The 13,278-nt window shown below is 42.2% G+C and overlaps 1 protein-coding gene across 1 annotated transcript; it reads right to left on the reverse strand.

The window, feature by feature from the left end:
• Window positions 1–11,499: 11,499 nt before the first annotated feature.
• On the reverse strand, window positions 11,500–12,093 carry LOC140860850 (uncharacterized). Its single transcript, XM_073263854.1, has one exon. It carries the CDS (start codon window positions 12,091–12,093, stop codon window positions 11,500–11,502), a length of 594 nt encoding a protein of 197 aa, XP_073119955.1.
• Window positions 12,094–13,278: the final 1,185 nt, after the last annotated feature.

The following is a 13,278-nucleotide window of genomic DNA, read 5'->3' on the forward strand; positions in this document are numbered from 1 at the left end:
ATTTAGGAGTATACAATAGCTTAGTTAAGGCTTTTAGAGCTTAATGAATGATGCATGGGTATTTGCATTGTAGGACTGATATAGGCTTGGAACCTAGAGCGGGACAGCTAGGAACTGCCTGTAGTAAGGTACGTAAGTACAGACTGAGATAGCCAGCGTGTTTGCATGCTTTTATGTTGCATTTATGTGTCATATTATTATGCAGCATGTGCATATCATATTGTGCCTGTCTATCTTGTGAGATGAGCCATGTAGGGCCGCTCAGCCCTGTCTGGACGGTTGATGTCTAGTGCTCAGTGACTGACGGGTCATGGGTGATTAGCATCGGGGGACACAGTCCACGTCCTATAGGAATGAGCAGTGTACGCAGGGTTTGCTCCCCGGGTTGTACCACTCATGTCCTAGGCGCCATTACTGAGCAGTTATATACAGTTATCCCAGATATGGATACCCTATCATTTGCATGCATCATATTTGTATGTTTTACCCAGTGCATTCGTATTGAGCTTAGAGCTCACGTTCAGTCTTTTCTGTATATCTGGACACCCCATTCAACGGGGCAGATGTAGGTGCAGGATTGAGCACCAGGAGCGTGGAGTAGCCAGTGACCAGTGAAGACAGTAGGATTAGCTGTAGGTTTTTGCCTTTAGGGTTATTTATTCGATTGGGTTGTATAATAGAATTTATTTAACCGGTTGTATTCTGCCGATCTGTTTTTATTTAAAGTCTTCCGCAGCGATTTATTTAATGCATGTTTAATTATGCTCTTAACTCTGATTAGGTAGTGGATCCGGGTAGGGTCACTACATTTATTGGTATCAGAGCATATGCATGCAAGAGACTTGGGATATAGTAATGAGACTTTGGGTTATCCTTATAGGATGGATGAGACCTTGGAAGAAGTAATGATGCGGCAATTAGTTTGCCCAGAGACTATCATCATCAGCAGGATTTCTAAAGATTTGGCTTATGGGATTCCAGCAAGTGCGGACAGGAGTGATGGATCGTGTTCGAGTTTTCAAGATTTATACTAATGTGGATCCTAGTTTTGGATCGAGTACCGGATGCCAGAGGCAGTGGCAGAGCATTGGATGGGACGCACTTGATGCTTGCATCTGTATCGTCCATACCATGATGACACTACTCTGAAGATTCTCCAGTCGTAGATGGAGATATTGTCAGATAGACCTTCACCAGAGAATGCCTCGAGTGCCTAAAGCATGACAGGTTTCGAGCGTGAGGTCTTTAACCTCATGCAGAACATGGTTTTGCCGGTATGCTTGTATCGATGCTTTCGGTAGGCACACGGGAAACTTAATGTTCAAAAGCATGATTTGTTTACAAGAAGAAGGCTGATGGTAGATCATGAGCAGAAGAGGTCGACTGACATGCACTGACGCAGGGCATAGCTGGATAGCTATCACGAGCCATTTCTCCAGAGTTCTTCGTAGGAGGACATGTAGAGAGACTTGGTCGGGAGTATGCTTGTATCGATGCGTGTGTCGATTAGAAGTTTCATGCTCAAGAAACGAAGACTAGTACGATGATTTAAATAATGTATCGTTGTAGTTGTAAACAGTATTTCAGTTGTAATGAATCATCATACTATGGTTGTATCATTTCAAGTTCGATTGTACATTTCATTGTATTTTGAATACTGTATGTATTACATGGGATTGTAATCGAGAAATTGTACATAAATGGAAGCAATGATACATGTTTTATTTATCCAGCAATTCGTGAATGATTACAAGTGATTTTGCTAGGATTGGCATTGTTTTAGTTGACTAGTGTTCAACTGCTGTAGCTCATGAGATTTGAGTGGGCCGACTGTGACTGTTTGACTTGTGGTTAGTCTAGGCGTTTTCCTAGGATTGACCTAGTTAGTCAGTGGACTATGTTAGTGCCAGCGATGAGTGGACTCATCTAGAGGCATTAAGGGTATTGTTCGGTTTAGAACGTTTGGGCTTTGTTCTAGGTTGTTTCCTTAGAACAGTAGGCTGTCTGACCTTTGTTAGGTTGAGGCTTGTGATGATGGATTTTCATCAGGGATACCAGGTCCAGTATATGCCGAGAGTTGTGGACTATGACCATGACTAGACGTGATGGGGCGCGACCCTATGCCAGTGTTACCTGGAAGCCTTTGTGCTTCAGGAGATGGCGGTGGGAAGGCTACTCAGTCTGGGGATTTGGTGACAGTCACGACGAGGTATGACCTTGGATTAAGATATCAGGTTTGATATCAATGGTTCGATATCGTCTGGTGTGCCAGAGATATAGTTTGAGTATTCTGCTGTAGGAACCAGTCATGGAGGGATTTTCTTGACAAGTGTGTACTCTGAGCAGATAGGTTTTAACCTTTGTGTTACTGCTAGACGTGTGGATCTAGTAGGTGGACGGATTCTACCAGCGATGGCTATGGGTTGTCATCAAAGTTGTGGTTAGAATTTCCTTGTGATAGGAATTATCCAAGATATTGGATGGGATGCTGTTTTAAGACTTTGACTCGAATACGAGGACTAGTCCTTGATGATTGACTTCATCTGTGATGGTTTATACCGTATGCTAAGGATTGTATAAACATTAATTGAGATGTGAGGGAAGCGTGGCCTATGCCCGTGAAACCTTGGTGGTTGTCCAGGTGGGTTATTGAGGTAAGCTACCTTAGTCTTAATTTGTTGAACAATCTTAGAGAGGGATATAATCAAGATTATGTCCGAAGATTGTGGAAATCTTTGGGATTCTTTAGTTATTCTTCTTGGACTTGACGAGCCGTGGTGTTCATTCGGAATGAACGAGGTAAGGATAGTGAGTCCAATGGTGGCGCTAAGTACTGCCTGATATTTTCAGAGATTGAGCGTAGGATTTTCCATGGGATGGAGATGTGCTTAGTTTATCTTGATGTTTGCCTTGGGTGAACAAGACAACGATTGGTAGTGCTAAGGTATTTGTGCTAGTGACTACTAGTGGTTATTGGATAACTCTGTCAGAGTTAGGATGGTTAAGTTCAGAATACGAAGCAGCGGTTAGTAGTGCTGAAAAGGCGCAGGACTTGTGCCAAGTAAACTACTTATGTACTGTGATCTGACACCATTTGGAAATGGTTCTTTGTGGCAACTAAGTCATAGTTATTGACCGAGCCATGTAGGTTGGATGATCAGTGGTGGTTTGATCTGATAAGTGCGAGCTTAAGTAGTTCGACGAGATCGATAGGGTAAATCCAATCAGTGATGATTTGGATAGAGCAATCGAAGAATACTTGGGGTAGTATTTTGTCGCTTAGTGCTTAAGAGATGAGTACTTGGTACAGTCTTAGAGCATTCGACAATTTGGATGATTTAGAATCTCTAGGTTTGCCAGAGATGAATCTATTGAAAGATTTCAAGTGGACTTGTATGATCAAGTTAGGTTTTAACTTGACAGGAGGAACAAGCAAAGGAATTGGTAACTCCCAGGATAGTGCTTTTGTGATGATGTCTTAGTATACCGTTGGGTTGAGATCCAACGAGGAATGTGCACTTGTATGGACATCAGTTGTTTGATTGTGAGGTGTGACATTATCTAGGATCTGATCCTCGAAATCTAGCAGGATGTGTCACTAGTCTTCCAGTGTGTGATGAACAATGTCTCTGAAATGACAGAGATAGTCAAGGGTTGACTTAGTAAGCAACGAGGTTTGCCTTTGGGATAGAAGATTTCGCAAGATCGTGACGGATCGAAGTTGTTCTTTTGAGTCAGTGAGTCACATCTATGCATATTGTTTTGACAAGAATATTGTGCGTTAGCAAGAATCGATATTCGGATGTGTGTCGGTTGGCAAGTTACTTCGAGCACAAGTATTTCCCAGGATTGACTAGGGAATCGACGAATTAGGTCTTTCAGTGCTGAGACTGATGCGTTCGGCAAGGGAGCGATTTGACTATTGAGAATTCGTTGGGATTTAGTTCCAAGATCAGTATGCTCAACTTTGGGAGGTTGGTATGAGCTGATGGTATTATCAGAGACTCTGAATTGAGTTATACCAGGTGCAATGACTGTCGAGTTTCGAGACGAAATAGGAAGCGTTTCCATATGTCTGTGCACTGTGGAATGTCCCAGTCGAGCATATTGGTGGGAGCTTGCCTTAGTCTTAATGAGCGTACAGTGATTGCGAGTATGTATAACTATCAGGAGGATGCCCAACGATTGAAATTCATGAGGTGAATAACCTATGATCGAGATGGTGTAGATCGTCAGAGGCGTGATGACTTCTATTGCAATGTATGCATGACTTCGCAGGCCAATGGCTAGGAGATGATGTAGCGTCATAAATTGCAAGTGATGATAGTTATCATCAGGGCACAGTGTTGAGGTTATACTAAGAAACGTGGACAGCAGAATGTACTAGACATGATGGTTTAAGTTCCCAATATTTCTTGGGAAGCCGGTTGTGCTTCAGGGAGAGTGGGGAGGGTAACCAGTCTAGGGAACATTGTGAGCAGTTACGTTGAAGTATAGACTTGAGTCAACTGGATTATCTTTAAACGAGATTCATGTTAGAATGTGTCAGCACAATGTGGGGATTAGTGTTTCCTAACTAGAGGTGTTGAGCACCGAGAACTTTTGGAACCATTTAGATGGTTAGATTCGATAAGTAATTCGACGATTGTCGTAAACCAATCAGGTTATGATTTAGTTTTCTTCAGTGAAAGATTTCTTTTGGGACAATGATCTCGATCAAATGGGTGTTTTGTATCCTTCGTGATCAGGGAAATCTTGGTCAGTTTGGAAGACGTATCAATGTTGTGATATGCAAGTGCTAGAGGAGTTCGATTATCGACCAGTTGCGCAGAAATTTTCAGCTGAGAACATGTTAATGAAGTTCAACATTAATGAAGCTTGCAGAGAATTCGACGGGAGTCTGAGTGTGTCGGAGGATATTTCGACCAGACACTCGAGCCAAGGTTTCTTGTACGTTCGCGAGGTTTTACCCTAGATTTCGAGGACGGAATCTTTTAAGGGGGGGGGGGGGGAGAATGTAGTAACCCGTATCCAGAATTAGCGATTAATGAGTATATTAATCGTGTAATCATGTTTAGATTAAGTAAAACATGATTAAGGAAATTCCAGAAGGGTTAACGAAGTTCAGAAATGGATCCAGGACACTCGAAAATGGCTTAGAAGGCCCCAAGACTCGAGTGGGATTGGAACCACCGATCCAGGATCGGAGCTTCCGATCTTGGTGACATCGGAACCAAATCGGAACCACATCGGAAGCATGGAGATCGGAACTTCCGATCAGCAATCGGAGCTTCCGATCGACTGTCAGTGACAGGTGTGTGGTTGCATGTGGTTGGGTTTGACACGTGGCATCGGAACTTCCGATCGGAGGAACGGAGCTTCCGATCTGCCGGAACGGAACGTCCGATCAGGGAACGGAACTTCCGATCGACGTCTATAAATATAGGGTCCGAGCTCCTCATTTCTTGCCAATTCTGAATTCCTCTCCTTCGCCCTAGTAGCTCTATTTTGGGCTTTGGGTACTCTTATTTTATAGTTGGAGTAGGAAATATACTTTAGTATAGTCAGACAGTGTCTGACATAGTAGCGGAGCAGTGCTCGTGTAGCGGAGCAGTGCTCGAGGCTGTGGAGCTGCAGCAAGGGTATACCCCTAGTTGCGAGATAGTCGCCATCAGCGGGCTGACGACGGACGCAGGTATAGCTATGGTCTCCTTAAATTATTTAGGAGTATACAATAGTTTAGTTAAGGCTTTTAGAGGTTAATGAATGATGCATGGGTATTTGCATTGTAGAACTGATATAGGCTTGGAACCTAGAGCGGGACAGCTAGGAACTGCCTGTAGTAAGGTACGTAAGTACAGACTGAGATAGCCAGCGTGTTTGCATGCTTTTATGTTGCATTTATGTGTCATATTATTATGCAGCATGTGCATATCATATTGTGCCTGTCTATCTTGTGAGATGAGCCATGTAGGGCCGCTCAGCCCTGTCTGGATAGTTGATGTCTAGTGCTCAGTGACTGACGGGTCATGGGTGATTAGCATCGGGGGACACAGTCCACGTCCTATAGGAATGAGCAGTGTACGCAGGGTTTGCTCCCCGGGTTGTACCACTCATGTCCTAGGCGCCATTACTGAGCAGTTATATACAGTTATCCCAGATATGGATACCCTATCATTTGCATGCATCATATTTGTATGTTTTACCCAGTGCATTCGTATTGAGCTTAGAGCTCACGTTCAGTCTTTTCTGTATATCTGGACACCCCATTCAACGGGGCAGATGTAGGTGCAGGATTGAGCACCAGGAGCGTGGAGTAGCCAGTGACCAGTGAAGACAGCAGGATTAGCTTTAGGTTTTTGCCTTTAGGGTTATTTATTCGATTGAGTTGTATAATCGAATTTATTTAACCGGTTGTATTCTGCCGGTCTGTTTTTATTTAAAGTCTTCCGCAGCGATTTATTTAATGCATGTATAATTATGCTCTTAACTCTGATTAGGTAGTGGATCCGGGTAGGGTCACTACAGTTCTGCTATGCAGACAGTACAAAAAAAAAACATTACATGTAACCATTATTCCAAATGCCTACTCGCCACCTAACATGCGTTTCACCAGACATATCCTCCCTTTCTCACCTAGACGCTTGAATAGCGCCAAGTCATCATGACTGTGGAACAAAAGTTGCGCAGCCCGCACTTGCTCATCCTCCGATAGTTCTGAAATCTGTTGAATAGCTTCCAAAACCGTGTCTTGTGCATCCGATATCTTATCCTCGGCTGCCATTTGCATCACCAAGTCTGTCATTGTGATCTTGGTAACATGAGCAAAGTTGTTGATTGCTACAACAATAGAGTCTTCAAATTCATCTATTCTCTTCCTTTTTTTGGTCTTAGAGGATGAACCTGGAAATGTTCTAAATGATGGAGAATGAGTATCGAAGATCGATTCAGATGCAGCTTGTACATGCGGAAAAGTAGGAGTTTGGACTTCGCAATTGAACGAATCCAAAGGTGTGCCGTTGTCAAGGTTGAGCAGCACGTCTCTAAAATTATTTGTCTTCTCCCCGGCTGCCCGATCATTACCAAATATCTCACACCAGTCGTTGTAATGCGTCCATTGTTTGTGTCTCATGGACCGTACAATTGCATCACCCTACAATTATAAGTACATGTCCAAAGTTAATTCATTTTCAAGATCTCTATATGAATTATTCACAATAAAAATGCCTGGAAAAAAAACAATTAAACTGGAAACAATATTTATTGTTATGATTTTATTTGATTCACAAGCACGAACGTGGTAATACCTTAATGAGTGCCTCCCATGTCTCATCTGTTGCCTCGATAGTCTTGTTAGTGTCATTCCAACCAGTACCACTTTTGCTCAAAATAGAAACTAAAGTGCTATAAGTTTTCTTCCACACATGTACCTTTGAGTTGATATGGGGATTCCCACGTAAATCACAACCTGGAAGTGCCTCCTTCAATGCAGATTCCAACAAATTCAAATACCCAGATTTGAATCCATTTTCACTTCTCCATCCCTTTGTAATCACGTCTTTCAGCGAGTGGATTAGAACTTCCTCCTCACGTGCTGTCCAACTTCTTCTAGTTTTATCTGCCTTCTTTGACTTCCCAATAAAACTTCCAGAAGTTGCGTCGCTTTCCATGATATGTAACACCTTTCGGTACTACACCTGCACTCATTATCATGAATTAGAATAACCTACTATCATTAATTGGATATGAACTGAAAATATGGTTTACGTGGAATGAATTACTTGAAAAGAGAACATTCACATAAAAGTACGCATCAATAACATTCAAGGTCGGAAATACAAATAGAAACGAATAATACGAATCAAAGTGTCAAGCAAAGAAAGCAAACAAACAAATTTAACCGTACAAGATTGAAAAACTGAAATATAAATAAAGCCTATTTAATGGTTTGTGTTCCACATGTTCAAGGCAAACTCGTCTCTCCAAGCATCCCATACGTTGGACGACTCAAAACTACTTATGAAATCAATTTCCTGGTTCTCCCCCGGGCTGCCCACATCTTGTTCTATGTCTTCAACTGGATCGTCTGGCATTTGCGACCGAATAAAATTATGAAGTAGGATACAACCTAGTATGATCCTGTTCTGGACTTTTATCGGGTAAAACGAGCGACTTCGAAGGATTGCCCATCTCTTTTTTAGCAATCCAAAGGCTCTTTCGATGACGTTTCGAGCTTGAGAGTGCCTCCAATTGAATAGCTCATTGTAATTTTCAGGACGTGTAGCACGGTTTCCCCAGGCATCCCTATGGTACCTTACTCTGCGATAAGGGGTCAAGAAACCTTCTATATTTGCATATCCATTGTCGCATATGTAATAACAGCCTGAAAATATATAGAAAATGTTATTGCACAATCTGATGATGCATTTATGAGATAAAGACAATGAAAATAAATGAACGAACAAGAAGCTAACCTCTAGGAACCCTGAAAGAGTCATCTCGGGTCAATGCATCCCTTAACACGCGTGCATCTGCTGCTGATCCCTCCCACCCAGTCAGAGCATATATGAAGTTCATTTCCCGGTCACATACAACCAATACGTTAACATCAATAGTACCCTTTCTAGATCGGTATCTCGCCCTGTCTCGAGCAGGGACATGTACTGAGATATGTGTTCCATCTAACGCCCCCAGACATCCCTGATATGCTCGTAAAAATATGTCAGTTAATTATGATCAAGAAATAGTAAATTTTAAACATATTACGTGATGAAGAAATTCAATTCTGCTTATGTTCAAATAACATTACAGTACCTTGAACCATTTCCAGTTCTCATTTGTGCAACTCTCATCAACAGGGGAAGGTTTAACTAGTAGTAACGGATGTAACTTCAAAAGTGCTCGCATGACTTGATGGAAATGTGCGCTAATAGTCTGCCCACTACGAATATAGTCATGTCCAGCGACACGGTTCTTTTTATGATGAGCCGAAATTGACAAGAACATAGCTACTTTCTCTTCTACCCGCACATATCTCGAATCAACTAGCCCTCCTACGTTAATTAGCAGATAACACAACCGTCCAAATGCATTGCGGTTCATTCGTAAGTTAACCACACATTGAACATCTCCTGCGTCAATTATCCTATGCAGGTGGTTGAGTTGGGCATTTAATCTCCCGGTCATGGTGTACGCTGAAGCTGCTCTACGAGGGAAGCGTCGCGACTTCTCGAGTAATCTCAAACGTTGTCGTATTAAAAGACTTAGCATCAAAAAATTTCGACATAACATTTGGTACACCACGAGAACGAGGATAATGTTTCAACGTTTTTTGTCCATCTTTCTAAAAGAATATTATAAGAAATAAATTAAAGTACGCTGTAGAATAAGAATTAGAAAATATTGAAAAGTTACTTTGCCTAATTACTACAGTAAACACGAAGGTGGCTAGTCATTACTGTGTAAATAAATTGAGAACTTAATAACATACGGGGATGGGTGTAGAACACCACACAGTACCATATCCATATTGAACATTAAACTCTCGAGTAGCTTTGCATAAATTATGTGCAAAGGTTTCAATCATCGTCTTTCATGTATCCCACAAAAAGGTAATAAAATGTGAATTTTGGACGAATCGAGTGTTAGAGCATGAATCGTTTAAATACGAGGGAAAAAATGAAACACCATCATCCCAAAATTTTTTTGAATTTTCATTCCAAAAAAAATTGAATGATAATTGAGTGCATAGAAAATCAGGGACAAAGGAAAAATCAACGCATCTGTTTTGTGAAGTTGCAGCAATTTTTTCGAAACTAGAACAATCATCGTACATCAGCCTAAGGAACACTCGACTTACCTGACAAAAGATGAATAACTCAGACCAGATCTGTAGTATGATAGCACGTACTCAGTTCTTCGTTCGTCGCGGCACAAGTTTTCTTCTCGTGTTTTGGTGGTGAGATGAGAATAGAAAATGAGTTGTGGTCTATTAGGGCAAGGGACAAATCGGTAAAAACCCTTCTTCTTCCACCTACTGTAGCAATTAGGATTCATAATACCTGGCTTCACGTGGGTTATTTACTCCGCCCTTTTCCAGCGAAGACACCAAAATATTCCCGGGCCCGTTGGTATCCACCCATATGCAAAAAACGAGACAAACAAAGGACTACTGCCTAATCCTTACACTATCCGGCACACCAAACGTAACCTGAATATGTTGTTGTCTTGAAAGCATGTTGTCGTTACATTACTTGTTTGTATGTTATGTTGCTTTTACAGGGAATATCATTCTCACCAGAGTTATCTGGCTGTTGTTTTGTTTTGTATGTGTACTTGGAAACAGGTGGGGCAGGATCAAATCAGCGAAGACCTGGTTAGCATCAAGAGTGAGAGATAGAAGTGAGACTCGGTTTAGAAGTCGAATTAGCATGTCAATCTAGTTTATGATTCGAAGCATGCTTGAACTCGAACTTGTTGTTGTTTGTAGTTTCTATTATTCGAATATTATGGATTGAATGTCGTTGTTGCATGTACTATGAACCTTGTTATGCACCTTGATGTATTGGAATTGAGCTTTAGCATGAATTTCTGCTGTTTTCCTTGCATGGTGTTGTCATCACTCGATCGGTAAGATTTGACCGATCGAGCGGTGGCCTTTGTGGATGTTCTCTGTTTTGAAAAAGAGTGCTCGCTCGATCGGTTGAATCTTACCGATCGAGCGGTGCTGATTTTACCCGGGAAGAAAGTTTGCAACTTCTGGCTCGCTCGATTGGTTGAATCTTACCGATCAAGCGAGGCACCATTTCAAAAAAATTTCCTTTATCACTTTTAATTCTTGGATCTTGTATGCTTTATTGTTGTTTAGTCCGAGATTAGTTATTTAGAACCGAGATCTCACACCACTAATGTGAACTTTGAGAGCCAGACCTGCCTGGGCTTTGCGTTCCACTGATGTGGAATTTGAGTGCCAGACCTGTCTGGGCTTTGCGTTTTACTGATGTGGACTTTGAGTGCCAGACATGCCTGGGCTTTGAGTTCCACTGATGTGGGCCACTGATGTGGACTTTGAGTTCCAGACCTGCTTGGGCTTTGAGTTCCACTGATGTGGGCCACTGATGTGGACTTTGAGTGCTAGACCTTCCTGGGCTTTTCGTTCCACTGATGTGGGCCACTGATATGGACTTTGAGTGCCAGACCTGCCTGGGCTTTGCGTTCCACTGATGTGGACTTTGAGTGTCAGACCTGCCTGGGCTTTGAGTTCCACTGATGTGGGCCACTGATGTAAACTTTGAGTGCCAAACTTGTCTGAGCTTTGCGTTATGTTTTAAGTGATAAAATGCTAATAAGAGAGAATGTTTCTCAAAAATTATAATAAAACATACTAACTTGTTGCAACAGGACTGACTCTCGAAATATAAATAAATACTAAATAGCAAAAATATGACTAAATAGATGGAGACCAGCTCAGTACCACAAAAACAGACCTGAACTGAGCTGTTAAGGGTAGTATCTTTTCAAGTGTTGAGCATTCCATGACCTTTTCCCTTTCTTGCCTTGAGCATCCTCCAAGTAATAAGCGGCTACCCCGGCCTTTCCTACCACCTTGAATGACCCTTCATACTTTTCATCCAGCTTTCCTTTTTCTCCTTGATGTTGGATTTTTCGCATGACCAGGTCTCCTTCCTTGAAGACCTTAGGGTATACTCTTTTATTGTAAGCCTGGGTAATTCTCTTGCGATACGCTGCAAGCCGTATTGCTGCCCGGGTCCTATGCTCTTCTATCAAGTCCAAATCAATTGCCCGCAGCTCTTGATTGTTTTCTCCATATGCCATTATCCGCGCACTTTCCTGCCCTATCTCTCCGGGAAGGACATCCTTAGTGTCGTATACCATGCTGAACGGTGTTTTGCCCGTCTCAAATCGAGTTGTGGTTCTGTATGACCATATTACGGATGAGAGTTCTTCAACCCACTTACCCCTGGCTGTGTCCAGTCGTGTTTTGAGAGCCTGAACTATTGTTCGGTTGGTGACTTCCACCTGTCCATTCCCTTGCGGGTATGCTACAAATGTGAAAACTTGCTCGATCTTCATTTCTATACACCATGCTCGGACTTTAGATCCACATAACTGTATCCCATTGTCAGACACCAACCTGCGCAGGATCCCAAAACGGCACACTAAATTTTTCCAAAGAAAATTGAGCACTTCTTTTTCTGTAATTTTAGCTAGAGGCTCGGCCTCTACTCATTTAAAAAAATAATCCACTGCAACTAGCAAGAACTTCCATTTTCCCGTGCTGCCTTCATGTATTCCGCGGGTCTCCACTGTAAGTTAGCATGTTTCTGGCAATTATAACATGAATTAACCAGAGCTGATGAGTCCTTTCGCATAGTGGTCCAAAAGAAGCCAGCTAAAAGAGCTTTCCGAGGTAGGGCAAGACTGCCAAGGTGACTTCCACAAGAACCTTCGTGAATTTCCCGTAATACATAATTCGCCTCGTCGGGACCCAAACACTTTAACAAAGGTTGAGAGATAGATCTTTTGAACAAAATTTGATCTATCATGACGAAACAAAGTTCCCTTCGTTTTATCTCCTTAGCTTTCTTATTATCACTCGGTAATTATTTGGTGGTCAGATATTTGTGTATATCATATCTCCAATCCCCTTCTGGTACTTGAGCTATAATATCATCAAGAGTTTCTAGCTAAGACACGAGTTCCCGACCTGAAACAATGGGGTCAGGCCGGTCGCTCAATGCACTAGCTAGGCGAGACAAATGGTCGGCCTTGATATTTTCAGCTCGGGGGATGAGCTCCAAGTTCAGCTCGGAGAATCCTTCTTTTGCTTTGTCTAATGCTTTGGCATATTTTGCCATCTTATCATCTTTGATCTCAAACTTTCCATTGCTCTGCTGGATGGCTAATTGGCAATCAGAGTACAGAGTAGCCCGGGAAATACCCAAATTCCGTGCTGCCTTGGGTCCAAGCAATAATGTCTTATATTCTGCTTCATTATTAGAGGCTCGGAAGTCCAACCTAATGGAGATATTAGTTTCTTTACCCCAAGGTGATATGATAACAATTCCAGCTCCACTTCTTGTTTGACATGATGACCCGTCGACAAAAATCCTCCACAGTTCTTCGTGATCTAACTGAACTGTTTCGGCCAAGAAGTCAGCTAGGGCATGAGATTTTATGGCTGCTCGGGGTTCAAATTTAATATCGTACTCGCTCAGTTCTGTGATCCACCGGACCAGTCTGCCTGATGCATCCAGG

This window comes from Henckelia pumila, chromosome 4, assembly GCF_033568475.1.
Source record: "Henckelia pumila isolate YLH828 chromosome 4, ASM3356847v2, whole genome shotgun sequence".
NCBI classification, from domain to species: Eukaryota; Viridiplantae; Streptophyta; class Magnoliopsida; order Lamiales; family Gesneriaceae; genus Henckelia; species Henckelia pumila.